The 17,799-nt window shown below is 39.7% G+C and overlaps 1 protein-coding gene across 5 annotated transcripts in view; it reads left to right on the forward strand.

The window, feature by feature from the left end:
• Nucleotides 1-17,799, forward strand: part of pax7b (paired box 7b) — a 58,530-nt gene that overhangs the window by 5,775 nt on the left and 34,956 nt on the right. The window contains exons 1-4 of one of the 5 annotated variants that reach the window (XM_043224558.1): nucleotides 2,996-3,537; nucleotides 4,455-4,690; nucleotides 4,985-5,129; nucleotides 5,458-5,586. In XM_043224558.1, the coding sequence (XP_043080493.1) occupies nucleotides 3,432-3,537; nucleotides 4,455-4,690; nucleotides 4,985-5,129; nucleotides 5,458-5,586 (616 nt within the window). In that variant the 5' untranslated portion in view covers nucleotides 2,996-3,431. Of the gene's footprint in view, nucleotides 1-2,995; nucleotides 3,538-4,454; nucleotides 4,691-4,984; nucleotides 5,130-5,457; nucleotides 5,587-17,799 lie in introns of those variants that run through there. The other 4 variants (XM_043224559.1, XM_043224560.1, XM_043224562.1 and 1 more) reach the window with 4 other exon arrangements.

Raw genomic sequence — 17,799 nt, forward strand, 5'->3', positions numbered from 1 at the left:
AAGCTTTAAATTCCATTATTTTATTGTGAGACTGCAAGGGAATAACACCGGTGAATTAAATATGGAGTGTAACGTTTCAATTTAAGTCAATATTTTATTAAATAAATGTATGGTATACGTTCTTTATTTTTATCATCTTGATCAGCTCCTTCCACGTCAGCGATACCTCATTAACCAGAATATCACTTCAAAATATTTTCATGTCTTGGGTTTTTGTGAACTGTGAAATGGTTTCGCAAGACAGCTCTCATACGCTTGCCAAGGTTTCCTTTGGTCATGAATGCACAAAATAATTATTTAGCAAAATCTTATCATACGGCATATAAATATTTTCTATTTTAACATGTTTTAAAAATGTAAGTCAGTCGTGTATTTTCCAGCATCATAACTTCGTTGATTTGACGCTCAAGAAACATTTTGTTGAAAGTAATTATTTTTTGTGATGCCATAACGCTGGTTTTCTTGTTTCTTTCACAAAGACCTGAAGAACAACAAAAATATTGAATGGTATTATATAATAAGTAAAAAGGTGTGTATTTGTTTTTTCCTGCTTCTGATTTAAATGAGTTAATACCTCTAAAAATATCAGAAAAAAAGTATTTCCTGTCTGGAAAGCTGAGCTCACCTGTTTTGCTAGTTATTTTGAAGTACCTCAGACGATCAGCGCTAAGCTACTGTGCTGTGGAAATGGGTAGGAATGCCTGGGAGAAAGACGGGCCTACCTCGCGGACATTCCTTCCCTCGCTTCCAGTGATGTATGGGGACAAAATGTCATTACCAAGCCAGTGATTTAACACCGTTAAACGCTTCCAGCTGGAATGTTATTCTGCCCCAGTGCTAGAAGTGTCATAGGGAAGTCAACCTTCGTCTGCTGGGCTTTGTGTGATCTGGTGCACCTGCTCTCTTTCTCTCTCTCCCTCTCTCTTTGCTTGTTCCCCTTCTCTTGGTTTCATGCTTCAGACGTGGAGCTCTGGCTTTCACTTCTCTCATTCTTCTTTTTAGCGTCCACAGGAGAGCAATGGGCTAAAACGCTAGTGATTTATATGTATATGAGTCTGTTTCTAAAAGCTTCATGCAATTAATAGACAAGTCGTGCCATCTCGTGTGTAAAAAGCCAACGCTTTTGGTTGACTGTGTATTTATGTCTATAAACTGGAGTGAAATCCTGGAGTAAAAATCGAAGAAATGCATTTTTGGGTTTTTATTGCCATCTAGTGGCAAGCCCTATAATTTGTCGCTCGGAGTTAAAGAATACTTCTGCCCATGCAGCATGGTTTTCGCCTTAGACTAACAGTGAGCACACTTGAATCAACAAATATTTACGTGTCGTGTAGATTCCGATGTATTATTGTAGAAAAAAAGTATTCAGGAAATATTTTGTTATCAATGTTCCTAGGTGCGTGCGCGCGCGCGCGTGTTTATAATAGGCTAAAGCAAGCACTAATTTAAATTGCATATTGTTTAGGTTCGTATTGCTTTCATGCAGTTTATTTCATAATTTACTAATCTCATTACTTGCTGAACAAAACATAGGCCTATTTTAAAAACACTGCATGTGCGACGTGAAACACATTCAAAGTGACGACTGGGCGATCGGGAAGGTGGGCTGTACATAAAAATAAATCAACATCATACAGACTGAGCGCAAGTAACGAGCTGGAATTGACCCCATGGCTTTATCTCAATTTCATACATCTTCGTGAGACACGTCCGTTGAAGTCTTCCCAAATAAATCGCGCCGGTAATAAGAGTTGCGTCTCACTCCGAGGTCTGCGAGAGGCTCCCGGTCCCTCGGGATGTGACATGCTTAGTCATGTGGAAGTATATATTAACCAGCAATGCACACAAATTAACGACGCCATTGTTGAGAACAAAGCGCAGCTTTCGAGTCATTACTGCCTGTCTGTTCTTAAAGTTGAATTCCAGTGTTTGATGTTCTAAAGCGTCCCTTTCCACGCAGAAGAACTACACGATCACTGCCGATCGTGGGCTTGGCGTGCTTTAATCACGGGACTGCGCGCGCTATCATTTCACGACTTTCTTCCTGACTCCTACAAACACTGTCAGTAGAGTCTAATTTGGACTGTCTTATGGACGAAGGCGTTTTAACGATTCATTATGTGATGCGAGAACCTTAAAACAGTTTGAGGTGACACTTTAATAACTTTCAAATATATAACAATATCGCAGTTCATAAAGAATGTTAAATAAACTTGTATATAAATGTTGTTCATTGATTTTTGAATGGCGGTTGTTAAACACGATGACTAACATTTATCTATCAATTATTATTATTGTACGAGGTAGCATATTTTTCATTCATTAGCCTCACCTCGGGTTTTAAAAATGCACGCATTTGTTGGTTATTATATCATTTATGAGGCCCGTGGTTGTTTGAATGTAGTTTTTCCTCCTTATCTGCAAAACGAGTTTTTTAGTTATGACTGCAGTTATTTATTTATTTGCCTTTGTTTGGTTGTTGTGGAGAGATGTAGCGGAGTGGTGTTAAATTAAATAGATTACAAAACGCAACACTGAAGTGCTTACAGTGAAGGCATGCAGGGAACATTATTAAATGTTATATGGTGTGATATTACAGAACAAATTAATTAGCACAAGATTTGTTTGTTTTCGTTCATACAGTGGAAAGCACAGTTTTGCCTGTACAGTAGGCCAACTAGCAACATTTGAGAGCATACTCATGAATAAAACACGTATCTGTAGGTGATTCTACACGGGACAGCAAGAACCGAAGAATATTTCATATTCAGCAGCTCGTGACTTTTATGCATCGCACCGAATGGCTGTAGATCGATCAAGTGTTCGCATTGTTTTCCGCTCAAAGGCGATCCGATGAAGTGAATGAAAAGCTGGGCACTCCGCGTGTGCGTGCGTGTTTGTCTTACCCACTGCTTTTTGTGATTGGTCGGGAAAAAAAACTTGCTCGTTCCCCTCCGTGCCCACATGAATAAAAGAAGACCGCGAGAGCCTATCGGCGCGCGCGACACCCCTCCTACACCGCGCGCTAAAGTTATCCACTTCAACTACTCCCAACCCCTAAGCAGACTTTGTCATCCAAAACTATCAGACCTTTTAAGAAAACACTGCAAAGAATTAAGTAACCTTTGTTCACTCGAGAGCGTTTGGAGTACCCCCTCCCCGGCGCGCGCTGCATCTTGTTCCCGCGGTCGTTCTTTCGCTCATGACCCCCTCCGCACAAAACGACGGTGTTTATCTTTGTTTGATTTTTTGGAGGTTTCGCGTCCCCGCGGTAGTGTGGCTGGATAACGTTTTTTTATTTCCCCCTTTTTTCGAAAAGAGGACTTTCAAGCGAATTTTAGCCATTTAGGAAACATCCATCAACAAGTCTGGACTTGCTTTCGCATTTTAAACATCAGCCTTATTGTGCCTCGTCAATTATTAAAAGTAGAATGTCATCTTTACCGGGAACAGTACCCCGAATGATGCGACCGGCTCCGGGACAGAACTATCCGCGCACTGGATTCCCCTTGGAAGGTTGGTTGGACGGATATCAGGGTACTTTTGTTTTGCTGCAATTAATTGTTATAAATAATAGCAGGCCTGCGGATATCCTATAGCCAAAAAGGTTTTTAAAGAGTTTGAAGTGTATGCCAGGTGCTCGACTGAATATGATTTACGCCGATGCGCGATTGGCGTTTTCTCTTCGATTTTTATATGTTTGTAGAGAACTATATTTATGGAAATATATTAGAGATATATTGGCTTCGCCGCGTTTTGATGAGCAGAAAGCATGCTCGTATTAAATACACCAGAATTAAAAATGAAAAAATGAAAAGAAGAAGTTTTTTACAGGGCCAATTTGTTGCTGGCAATGTTCTTATTTTAAAGGTTCAAATAAAGCCTGTCCGTCGTCGTAAGATTTGTTGAAGCGATCTGCTCGCAAGGTAATCCCAAAATGCACTAAAGACAAGTATTTGAACGACGCCCGGTGCAAGAATAACGAAGGCAGGCCTGGGTTATGCTGGGTCTGGTAAATGACATTAAATTAAAATCTCTGATGAATTGTCTTTCGTTCACTGACAGGAAACGGTTCTTAGCGCTTCTCTCACAAGCAGGATAAAAATGGCAACGCTTTACATAAAATTTTTGCGATTTATGAAAATGTAGAACGATAAGAATAATTATTCATCAATGTGCTTTTCTAACCGATAGACTGTTTGAAATGTATAACGATAAGAACAATTATTTATCAATGCATTTTTGTAACAGGCTGTTTAAAAATGGTCTGCTAGTGCTTCTGGTGTTTTTTTTTTGTTTGTTTGTTTTTGTATTCGTATAGCCTACCACAATTATTATCCGACTTTAGAGGGTAAAATATATATATACAGCCGATTTGAGAGGGTAAACCGGAAGCCTGCATTCTCAGTGAAAGCGAGCCAAAGTTCGATTTAATTCCCATTTCTTCACTGCAGTTTCAACTCCTCTGGGTCAAGGTCGAGTCAATCAGCTTGGCGGAGTTTTCATCAACGGTAGGCCTTTGCCAAATCATATCCGCCACAAAATAGTTGAAATGGCTCACCACGGCATCCGTCCCTGCGTGATCTCCCGACAACTTCGCGTTTCCCACGGCTGCGTGTCCAAAATCCTCTGCCGGTATCAGGAAACGGGCTCGATCCGTCCCGGAGCAATAGGAGGAAGCAAACCCAGAGTAAGTGCAGGCTATTATTACGCTTTTCGTCGTTATGCACGATGGGGTTTTATAGCTATTATTATTTTTTTTTGTATTATTTGCAAGCTAATAAAATATTTTATTTAAAATAGTTTAAGAAAAGTCGGCGCGTGCGAGGAAAAGGAAGCACGGTGCAGCCTACAATTTGTACTAAAATTTGTTCTCCTGTTTTTTTTTTGTTTTTCTTTTCACCCATACTTTTTTTTTTCCTCCCCTTTTTTCCTTTCTCTTCGCGTTTGCGCATTTTCTCGCCTTTTTAATCAAACACAAAAGCAGGTGGCAACACCTGACGTGGAGAAACGGATCGAAGAATACAAGCGCGACAACCCCGGCATGTTCAGCTGGGAGATTCGGGATAAACTGCTGAAGGACGGGGTGTGTGACAGAAGCACAGTTCCCTCAGGTGAGGCCTCTTCTGGTAAGCAGACCCTTTTTTATCATGTCCACATCAAATATCTCATACCTCCAGAGGCATTTTTTTATCACAATCATTTTATATAAAGTCTCATTAAATTATTTAAAAAATAAAAATATTAATAATAATAAGTTTATTATTACTATTGTTATTTAATAAAACTAAGCTATATTGATTATAAATTACGGATGTTATTTATTTCGCCCGGCCTACTTTATTATTATTAGACGATCAGTATTATCATGCTATTGTTATCAGCCCATTATTATTGGTTAAATGAGTTTATTTAGTTCACTTTTATTGATTTGTTTATGTTGGATCGTCCCATCAGTAAGCTCTATCAGTCGGGTTCTTCGTGCGCGATTTGGCAAAAAAGACGACGAGGAGGACTGTGACAAAAAGGATGACAGCGGGGAGAAAAAAACTAAGCACAGCATCGACGGCATACTGGGAGACAAAGGTAATTCGTTTTAATTCACTTTTAATCTCAGACGCAGAAAAAAAAAAAAACACCTGACGACTTCTTGTCGATATAAACCTGGCGCTTGAGTTTTGCTGGGCGTTTGCTTTTTGTGTCGTCGCTTTCTCTCTGCTTGTTGAACTGTCATTTAGTCGTTTGATTTAGTGTGTATTTATACTGGCTCTGACGGAGGGTATTTAGGCCTTGATCTATTTGTGCGACAGACTCATTTGACGCTGAGTAAACGGTCCCTTGAAAACGGTAACTGACAGATGACCGATGTGGCAATCAATATCAATTACAGCCCATAAGTTCGACATTGCCCGCTGGTTCTCGCGATAATTCGGCACGCTTATTCGCACGTTAACAGACCTTTCCATCTGGCGACCGGTAACAAGTAGCCACGGCGTAATAGCCCCATTTAAATTATTGTGGGGTGTTTAATTTTTTTATTATTATTATTCTTTTTTAAATAATGCAATCGTCTGTTTAATAGGTGAACACTTAAAAAAACACTTCAACTAAGCAAACAATGCGATTGTCTTACGCTACAAAACATTGTCGGTTTTGTGACAGTCTCTTTTTTTTTTTTTTTTTACACTTGAAGATGAACTTCAGTCCAAAGATCTCTGCTTCACTGAAGCTCTTTTGGAGCGAGGAATCTATGCTACAAAGCAAAGCCTAAAAGCAAGGCTTCGAAAGAAGGAATGGGACCCTTCCTTTCACATTCAAAAATCCGTAAAGGGGGGAAAAACTTTTAACAAAAGGCCAAGAGGGGAACCGCGGAGAGATGAATTATTCAATACACCCTGCTGGTAGATAGTTTTGTAATATTATGGAATCGTCTGTTGGAATAAAATGAGATTTGGAGGGTGCAAAATGTTTTATTCTTGTTTGGAAATGCCCACCGCTCTTTTTTTTGGAGTCGCTATTGTGTTTCTTAGCTGACGTTCAGAGAGCTGGTTTAGATGTCTGCTCGTCCTTCACGCGTATGCTATTTAGACATTGGTTATTTGTAAGAAATTCGTCGGCTTTAATTGTTTTATTATTACTTATTTTTTTTTATAATAATAAATAAGCGAACGGCGTGGTTTTTTTTAAGTTTTGAAATGTTGCAAAGGGGTTTTGTTGGTGAAAAGGATGCGGATTGTGCGGATTTTTCCCCCCTGATTTATTTACAGTGGCTTTTAACCGTGCGCGAGATGAACGTGAGATCTGCGTTGCTTTAGAACACATGTTTGCGCGCGAAACTCAAACCCCTCACACAGCCTCAGTGGACAGAGCCACAGGCCCGCGTGCGCCACGGCGATTGGATTACGGATATACAAAGTGGCAATCCGTGATTAAAAATCCCTGACGTTGCCCTAAACGCCGTGCATCGCGAACATGAATATACTTTCCATCTGACGAACGCACGCGTATCTTCATGAATATTTTTGTTTGTTTGTTTGTAAATATCAGTAATGTTTATTCACATCTCCAAATGTCTTACATTTCGCGAAACGTCTTTTCACGTTTTAGCTATACGGCGTCACGCGAACGAGACGGGGCTAAAACGCAATCTTTTTCCAGACTTAAAAAGATTTTTCTCGGGGCTTGTTTCACTTGATCATCCAACTGGCATTTAATAATGTTAAGACTTATTAGAGTTCGTAATGAAAACGTGTCTTTTGAACAAGCGACTGTGTTGGAGATGGGTGTAATAGCTCACAGGCATAGTAAGAAACTTATTTATCCCCAATCAGCTCTCGCTCGCCGAGTTCCAAGCACAACGTTATTTTGAAAGGTTTTAAAGCAGATTAAATTGAGCCTTTTCTTTCTCTCCGCTTTCATCTTTAAACGGCCCTCGCTGGCTAGCCTTCGGCACAACTTCATGAGATTTAACTTTTTTTTTTCTTCTCACATTTGTTCGTATATTTATTTGATAATATTGTTTTATTGTATTTTGCTATATTTTAGAGCCCGTGCACGCCATTTGTGGACAAATTGAGCATTTTTTTTTGTGTGAAATTAATGAGCGAAGGAAAATGACTTCTGCCTTTAGAACCAAAACCCGCTGCAGAAGAGTGTTTTGTTATTTAGTGACTCCTGAAATAAACCATCGCCAAAGGGTTCCGGTTATTTGGTGTTTATCGAATGCTTTCACGCGTTCTGTCATCCACCGATCTCTTTAACGCACAGGGCACGACAGGCGCGTGCACCACATGGACTTTACTCGACCAATAAAATGTCATTTGACCCAGAGAAAAATTTGTCAGCCAATTAACGGGGATCGACGGATCCCCCCCATTTACGTTCAGTTGATTTAACCAACCGGCTTGTCCCACAGAACAACGCAAACAATCGTTTAAACAGATCAGTGGATTACCTGCGTTTCTTACTCGATCTCATTTAATTACTGAAAAGGTGACGTGCAGCATATTCAATGAACTCGTTGAGTGACCACGCTGAAAGCGAATCGCCTGGGCTGTAGAAATCGACCACGTTTAAACGCGAGTTCTAACAATCGCGAAAGAACGTCGGAAATCGAATGAAGCGAAATAGAGCGCGCGTTCGGCGGAGCGTTCTAAAATGAACGCCGCAAAAGGCCAATCACGCCGACGGAATGAAAAGCGTTCGCGCTCGGGTGTAGCGCCCAGATTTTTGTAGAGAGGCGAAAGTTATACTGTATATTTGAGACTTTGAAATAAGCCTCGTTTGAAGAAAAGAGACCATAGGATGAGTCGGGAGACCACTTCAAACAAATCCATCTGGAATGGAAAGAGAGAGAGAGAGAAAGAGAGAGAGATTTAGTGAAAGTATGGGGAAGTTATTTAGCTATTAATATTTTTCCTCAGGCATCGAGAGTCACTCCATCTGCACTTTCTCGCAGCTATTTGGCTGGGCTGAAATTGAGGGAGACCCAAATGTTGGGAAGAGATAACACAATCATCACAGCCGCGGTCCTGCGCTCTGCATCAATGTATTAAACTCGGATTAACCTCCCCTTTCCCTACACTGCTACCCAACACATTTTATTGGAATTTTGGGAGAGGGAGTATTTGTAAAATATTATTACTATTATTATTATTACTACCGTCATCATTCAGGTCAAATTTAGCCTACATATTTTTTTTTTACGTTTATTCACAGAATTAGTCTACTCGTACAAATTATTAGTATTTCTGGAGCTTATATTTAGGCCTGTTGTTCTTTTCACTGTAGGCTATTAATAAAACGCGCTGTAACACGGACACCTTGCTATTATTAGCCTCGGCGCTAGCTGTAATAAGAACGCGCATAATTTGACGGGACTGTCGTTGGTCAGTATGACGGACAGTGACAATGGCGCAAATTAATAGAACAAGTCCGGCGTTTGTACAGCCAACCGATCTCTTCGCTGGGTCGTCGTCTAATGACGAGACCGCGCCGTGAAATATGCTAATCCAGAGATCACGACACCAGAGCGCCTGTTTAGTGTCAACGGCGTTGCTTTGTGAAACATTTGCAGCGTAACTGAATTACATGCCGGTTAACTTCAGTCCTGCACTTCGCTAAGGAAATTATTTTGCGAACGTTCGCCCAGGATGAAGTTCAGACAAAAAAACTAGGCCCGCGCCAAATCCAGGTCCCTAATTCGCGGAACGAATCGAATGTCGAATTCGGGAGCGCCCTTCTGTTTTCCTTACATTTGACGGATGCATTCTTACACTTCTCTCTTTAAATTCGTTTTGGGCTAGTTATGACATTTTATATATATATATATATATATATATATATATATATATATATATATATATATATATATATATATATATATATATATATGCGGATCGTTTAAATGATATTTTATAGGATACTACGAAAAAATAGCCGTGCACTTTCGACTAAACGGCGTGCCGTAAGAGTCAGGCGGTTTGACGTAAATTATTTTTAAAACGTATAAAGATTACGTGAGCCCCCTTGAACGGAATATCAATACGCAATTATTTTCAACAGCTTTGCTGACCTGTTAACCTGGGGCGGATCATATAGATGCGATGAAGAGGATTGTGTGTGTTTCAGACGTTTAAGGGAGAGAGAGGAAAAAAAAAATAGAAAGTAGGTGCAGAAAAGTAGAGGCGTCTGGAGGAAATTGAGAGGCTTATAGTCTTTGATCCTTGGGTGCTTTTTCTTATCGGAAACATTTGTGGTGACACCACGACAATGGGAGTTCATCATATTACAGGCTGCCAGTGCTGCTTTCAAGACGGCCTGTCTATTAATTAAAGTATTTCTTGCCATGTGGGACAAGGACTATCTATCTCAGTGCACATATTACTATGCGAATGGCTTTTGGATATCTGCTTTTTTTTGGTTAAAGGGACAATCTATCATTTCATTCGCTGAAATTCACAAGTCCACTGCAGAGGACACGTGGATGTTTTTTCCTTCGCGTATAAAAGTGAGCGTAACCCCTTATAATAAAACGAAACCGAGTTTTCGATCAAAGCCCTGACAATACATACGTTAACGTACGGGGTGTTTTGGGAAGTTAAATAAAAACGAGCTGGTCAAAAATCCCTGTCGTTCGCCGAGATTTGCACTGTGCAGTGGAGTGGGGGGGCATCCTGCTGGACCACAAGAACAAAACGAACAGACGACTAGGGAAAACTCCTGCTGACACCAATAAAAGTATCGGCCCCCGGGCTTCCTATAATGTCACAAACGTGTTTTTGATGCCCTGGACTCGCGATCGCTTTAGTGCTGTGCTTTGCCCTATATAATTGGAAGAGCACGAAACTCTCGGTGACCTTATAAAGAACTGGATGTTTAATCCATTGGTACAAAGAGAAGCTGAAATACCAATAAAATCATCGTTTTGTTTGCGAGCCATTTTCTAATTCCTGAAGCAAAACGTATAGCCTACGTCGCTAATTAATAACCTCACGCTTTATAGCAATATGCTATATAAAAATATATCAAGAATGTGGAGCCTATCGACTATAAGACTGTTTTATAAAGCTTATAGGATACACTACGGAATAAATCACACGGAGTTGATAGCAAAACGAAAACGCATATGCAGCCTATGCTTTAATGTTCAATTTAAAGAAACAAGCAAAGACTAGCAAACGTTCAACATACGACTCGACTTGTTGATTTTGATCTTATTGTTCGTATCGCTTTCAAACCAGCTTTAATGGCCTCTTTGGGAATACAAATATACGAAAAGAGGAGTTACCAAAGTGGAAGAGGGGGGTCGAATGGGGGGAATTGCTGCCCACTTCTTTACCATGGAGTGTTCAGTAGCCATTCCTTAATCCCGCTTTCATTTTTGCCGACAAATGCCAAGAATCCTGTCTGGAGACCCAATGGGAGACCGATCAGCTAACAAAAGGGAATCCTTCCACAAAGCAGGAGTGCCAAACGTGGTTCAGGACACTCGTAAACAGACCAAAGGGAAAAGTAACCTTTCGCCGATAGATCTCATAACGTCTCGAGCACAAACGTCGAAACGTATCGGTCCACATAAGTGTCTGTGCAAATGAGAATTTGCTCGGGCAGTGTTTATTCACTGCAGGTGTCCGTGTACGAATACCCTAAATAAATACTATCATTGTAGGGTCACCGACTAGACAAAATTAATGGAATGGGGCTCTGTGGAGAGTAGCCTATTTGAACACGGATGTCGAAATAGATTGGCCCTAATTCGTGTTTATTTCTTTAGAATTGCTGCCTAACTTATCTTCTTTCGCTTGAGTTGCGCAAATGCTTTTTCAAATAAACAATAAAAGCATATTCATGCCTCCATGTCATGTTTCACAGGCCTGAAGTCTGTCATTTTACACTCTATTTGTTTTAGTTTTTAGTTGACCTAAATGACAAAAGGTTTGAAATAAAATAGCTTACTTGAATTTAATCTGCTCTGACTAAAATGCCATCAAGATTTGCATAATGGAGGCCATTAATTATCATTTAGCTCATTAATTATTGTAGGAACAAATCTACCATGCGATGCTGAAGAGTTAAGACTGTGTTTCAAGGCGCACCTTTATCAGTTTTCATTTAAAGAGTCAAGTCCCCCATTCTTCTGTGAATTAACTTTTTGTTTCTCTGGCCGTTTGCTTTTTTTGTTTGAGCAAAAATTATTCTGGTGTCTGACGGCCCTTTTTCCTGATTTAAAGATAGTCACTTCAAAAGGGAGAAAGAAAAGGGAAAAGCCAACCGGCTGTTATTCTGTGTCTCTGGCCTCTCTGCGTTGGCTATTCAGGCAAGTTGATGAACTCCTCCAAAAGTTTATTAAGAGGAGCAAAACAATGGCGTCTAAAGCCTTTAGGCAGCCAAAAGAGACAGTTTATAAACTAGCTGCCATTGTCCCTCAAAGGCAGATGCATGAATACCTTTGAATGGGCTCCCTCAAACTGACACGATCAAGCTAGACAACAGCATGTTAAAAGGAACTGCCTTTCTTTCTGCTGCCCAGATTTGTATTTTTCCTGCATTAATGTACATCTGCGGTAGGAGGGTCCAAGCTGGACGAGCTCAATCCCAGTCAATACCCAAACCCACAGCCTTTGGGCTGTTTGAAGTAAAGTCCTATGTTCTGCACGCCCTCAGTGGGCTGCAGGTGTCACAAGCCCGAGGAGAAATATGGTAATCTAAGAGCAAATGAAAAGAGTCACCCTCCTTTTGACGTTTTAAACAGAGCATTTTCCAAGTGAATGACTCGAAATTGCCTGTTTGTAGGGTTTGAATTTTGTCTTAATGCAGCCAATGGGATTTACAGGGCTTCCATGTAAAGGTTTAAAGTTTTCAAAATGTAGACAGGCGGCGTGTTTAATATTTCTACTTTGAATGCCGTATCTGGTGCGAAAATATTATAATGCAACTAACTAAACAACAACAAAATAGTATGAAATAAACAAAATTGCACGGCTTTATTTTCAAACGCTCGTGAATGTGAACAAATAAAATATAGTACTTTTTAAAAGTACTTTTTTCAGTTTTATGCTATTGGGTTCATTTGTAACATCTGCTTGTCTTTTCGGTGACTTTTTTAAGCTGTCTTTTTACTTGTCCCTTTAAACAAGCATCGTATCGTGTCATGTATTCAAGTCCATAATGAGTTATTTATTGAGGACTATCCATAAAGAGGCTAGTGAAAGTTGAGGAAGCATGCGCCGCTGTCTTTCTGGCATGAGGAGTATAATTGCATTCTCCTCCGGTCCACAATGTCGACTCTGTTTAGACATGAATAAAAGCAATTTAGTTTGGGCTGAAAATGTACTTGTTCCTAAATGACTTTCACGTTGCCAGCTCCAAAAAACATGTACAAACAAGCGATTTCCATGGTTTCAGAATTACTGCTGTGATTTTAGCAAGTTACACTAATGATAAGCTGTGGATGATTAAAATCGATTTAAGCCTTCGCCGCAGAACTTTACATCGGTGTAATTTAATAACCGCTAACTAGTTGATGAATTTCTCTGACATGTGAAAAAAAATATATATGCACTATGAAAATATAAGACTGGAGATTTGATCACCGAGCAATAATTTAGTCGCTATGATTTTTGACTGGATGTTTAAGCACTAGATATAAAGTCAGCACGGTACAGTATAAAAGGCCTTTAACCCTCAATGTCTCATGGTGCAAGTGAGATTTATGTAAAGACCATAGAATAACAGGTGGCATTTCTGTAATATACTGCAGTCATAAAAATACCCTTACAATTCTGGCCAGTTTTGATAACTAAAGAAGCATGGCCCATATAGTAGGTAACAGTAATTAAGTGAGGAGGGCAATTGCGCCGCATCAGTCCTATGATTAGTGTTGAACAACATGGTCCAATGGCTTAAAAATCACCATCAGCCCACGCTACTTATGGCCATAAAATTTCCCATTTTATGCTCTTTAGCAGCCTCACCCCGAGATTCTTCATTAGCTTTATTTATGTGTGTGTTTTGCACTTGCACAAAGACAATAAACATGTTCCTAGAGTGTTGCAAATCAGAAATTTGCTCAGATTTTTTCCACCAACTTAAATGGTGAATGTGCGGGGCAGTGTGAGAGCTGCAGAGGGGCCAGGCAGCTGTGAGGGAGTCTATCCCGCTCCCCTCTCCCCACGCAGGCTTCAAATAGGGCACTTGTCGTACATTTTTAACTAATGGGCTTATTTATGCAGCCATTGTCAGTTTCTCTTCAGGCTACTCTTTCCGCATTGACTTTTTTTCTCTCACCCCGCAGTATACAAAAGCGAGTGCGGCTCAGTTTTTTGCATCTGTTGATATGAGATTTGCCATTTAAAAACAACTGTTCTGGTTGCAGCGTTGAGTTATTACGGCCTCTATTAAATTTGCGTTCATGACGCTGGTACGTAAAGACATCAGAGCACCTCGTTTATGTTACAGGGTTTGCGTTTCGACAGAGTGCTTTCTTTAAGAAGAAAGCACCGCATATGGACGCATTTCAAATAACCTTTTCTTCATCTCTGATTATTTATCTGCTTTTCTTTTGGAAATAAGATTATGCCTTTTTTTATTATTATTTATTTTCACTTTTGGCATTTGTATTTAAGCCCTAGGCTGTCCACTAAAAGCTCACATTGATATATTAAGATTTATTTCCCATAAGCTAAGTCAGTGGTAAAATTGACATTCAGCATTTTTTTGTTTACGCAACTGTTTTATCTTGAGAAGAGACACACGCCACCCCTGTGGGAAAAGCGGATAAAGGCTTTGCATTTAATAAATGGTAGTTTGCTAAGACATAAAGCCATGATAACACAAACATCTTTGTGAGGATGGAATTAAGTTCAGCTGCAGTTTTACCCTCAGTATTTACAGGGAAGGCCTCACATGGAGACGCATAAAGTTTTCTGCGAATTTACTTTATTGCAGTAATGCAAGGAAACTTTTATCTGAGGCCAATGTTTTCCAATTTGACAAAGTTAGTAGACAAGTGATGTTAACAATGGCATTTAAAAAGTATTTAAAGGATATTTCCATTTAAAAAAACTGTATGTTTTTTTTCTGTGCAACACAAATTAATATATTTTTTTTAAATGTGTGAGCTGTTTTATTTAAAAAAAAAAAAAAAAAAATATTGCACCCCACTGATTGTTTGGGAAAAATATCTCCTTTTTTTACTTGCACTTTTTTGTTATTATTTGTACATTTTATTAGTTTCACCATAAATCCTGCACCTTTTTTTGTGATTTAATTTTCACAAGGATGAGTAAATTAATTTTCTGCCTGTAATGTATATTATATGGGGCAGGTAAAATCTTTCATATAGACTAAAATGTGCTGAGGGATGCTCATGTCTTTTTTTCCTCTCTGACACACACATTATAGTTTAATAAGCTATAGGCATGCTAGTTTAAATGGCTGATTTTGCCATCTTTCCCACCTTTTAGATATTTGATTAAGTTCCACGGTCCTGATTGCTTTTGACCTCAATTAGGGAGATCTCAATCGCAGGAAATGAAAATTTGATATTAAAAGAAAGAAGGGAGCAGGAAGTAAACGGACACCTGGCTTTCGGTTTCTCGCAGCTAGAAACCGAATTAGAGCTCTCTCCCTTCCATTGACCAAGTAAAGTCAGCACTTCCCAACAAATCGTCTGCGCTGCACATATCTATAAAGAATTCCCCCCTAATTGCCTAAAGATATTTTAAGAACCATTTCGAAGTTGTTCTTAAATAGCACTGCAACGAAATTCAGCTAATACAGCAGAACAGATGTGATCTTCACATTCACGTTCTGTGTGGATCTGATAACTTCAGCGAAACGTGATTTCTTTAACGCGACCTCTAAAGTAGGTCTTATTATCCTAACCAGTTCTTTAGCCTATCTGTCAATAGTTATAGTTTCATTGTCAAAACTCTTTTTTTCAGTCACCGCATTCCAGAGCATTTGAAACCCAAGAGACACAAGCCATCCTTAGAGTGTCCCTCTCGCTGTCTTTCTGCACCGCCGGCCCCTTTTCCCTGCCCTTAAATGGATTCATATTCAGGCACCATTTTCCAGTGGCGCTTGGGCACAGAGAGTCAATATGTCAGCATTTATTGATGCCCCACAGAGCTGCACAGGGTTGTCAGGCCTCTTTTCAGGCTTAAATGGCCCCCTAAGGTGCGTCTTCTATTGGGCCTGAAAGGCCACGGAGGCCCCCGAGTCCTCTGTTGTTTAAGGTGAGCACACTCTCACACAGGCATGGCGGACAAAAAGCCTACTGAGCCTTCATGCACATGACAAGACCTATAAAAGAGCATCACCCATCACCTCTCCTTCACATCTTCCCTCTCTTTCTCTCAAATGTTTTTGAATGCTCCAAAAAGAATGGAGGGCTAATTGTTTGTTGTGGGAGCCAAAATTACAGCGCTTTCCCTCCTTTTCCCTTCTTCAATGGTGTTCTTTTATCCCGACGAAAGAAATTAATGAACATGGAGCAGAAAGCAAATGTTAATTGAACGTGTTTTAGCACAGGACCGTTTTTTGGTTTTGTATGTAGCATTCGGTTTATTTAAAGAAATGTGACTCCTTTGGACAAATTAATTACTAGGATCTCTGTTATGTTTGCTTATGTTAATGTGTTTGTTAAAATTCATAACCGTAGATATTAAACATGGCTCCTAAAACTGTGTTCCTTTTTAAACAAAGATTCAAAAATGCTATTTATGATTATTGGGTAAAAAAAAAACAATGCATTTGACTGACCTTGAAAGACAGCCCTCAGTCATATTGACAACCCACACTATTATAGAGACTTCTGACTTTGACAATCAAGCAAGGAAATAAAGTTAAATTTAAAAGTAAACGTGCTCCTTGTGGTGTTCAGGCTGTAATATTTAAAAGTGACAGCCCTACGCTCTTTAAAAATAAAGGTTCTATATTGGCCTCTATGGTTCCATAGAGAACCTTTTACATCCATGAAAGCTTTTCATTCCACAAGGTTCTTTATAGCGAAAATGGTTCTTTAGATTTCTAAAATGTCACACTAAAATACGCGTTTGGGGGGAACGATGATTTTGGGGAACCAAAAATGGTTCTTTTATGACATTGCTGCCAAACCTAAAATCTTTTTTTTAATGAATGTACAGAAATGCTTTTCAGCACCAAGATGCCTCTCAAATTCCGCCATTTGGTTCTTTTTGGCTATATATTTTTATTATATTTTTATAGCTAGTATTTTACCCATATGGCCAGAGAGTTTGAATTAACTGACATTTTGAATGATGGTCATTTAAAAGTTAACGGGACAGACGCTGCTGTACCTTCACTGTTATTATTGATCTGGAGTCTCGAAGATGAATGCGTATGTCGGAAACAAAGGGGTCAGTTGTGTGCCACGCTGAATACCGGACCCAACCTGAGTATAATGTTGTTTTGAGAGCCAACTCTGATGAAGACAAATGTGTAAATGTTTGCTACCATGCTAAGCTTAGTGGAATGTGCAGCTGTGGACGAGCACTTTACCCCAGGCCCTTTAGCTCTTTACATAGAGAATGTGGCAGGAAAGGTTAGGGGAGAGAGAGCAAGAACGAGGGAAAGAAAATAAAAAGACAACACAGAGGAGAAAGAGGTCTGAGTGTGGCCGTGATGATGAATATCCCATCTGCTCACAGGCTCATCGGTGATGGAAGTGGTCTAAAGGCTTATGTTGGGTGGTCATGACTCCTCATTGGCCTTAGTCGCTCCTCACCCGTAGCGGTTAATCACTGTCCGACGAGTATAGCCGCTCTCTGAGAGTTTTAGACCCAGCTGTCGACAAAAAGCTCAGTCAGGTTGGCGGCACGAAGCAGATCAATGCGAATCAGTCTGAACGTGTTACAGCGACTCTTCTGGTTCAGTTTCACCAAAGGGCTTTCAATCAAATCCATATTCAAGATATATTAGGCCAATTCACTCTTGATTAACTGTCTTTGATGTGTAAGTGCTACAAATCAGGTTCATCCCATGGGGCACGTTCACTCTTAATAACTGATGAGATGCAAAGAGACACTTTTAAGTTCGGAAAATAATAGGATTTGGAGATGCAGTACTTGTCAGAGTTTGTTTGAAAGAAAACATCACTCACTCGCTGTCAGATTATCTTGTTTGCTTCAAAAATCATTAAAAAATCTTTTGCTTGAAACATACTGAAACAATTTGAACAATATCACAAACCCTGGAGGACTACATGGATAAAGGAATAAAATTCACAGGGAATTTTTTAATTAAGCTCACATTTTAAGATAAAAACATTTTATC

Source organism: Puntigrus tetrazona, chromosome 23 (genome assembly GCF_018831695.1).
Source record: "Puntigrus tetrazona isolate hp1 chromosome 23, ASM1883169v1, whole genome shotgun sequence".
Taxonomy (NCBI): Eukaryota; Metazoa; Chordata; class Actinopteri; order Cypriniformes; family Cyprinidae; genus Puntigrus; species Puntigrus tetrazona.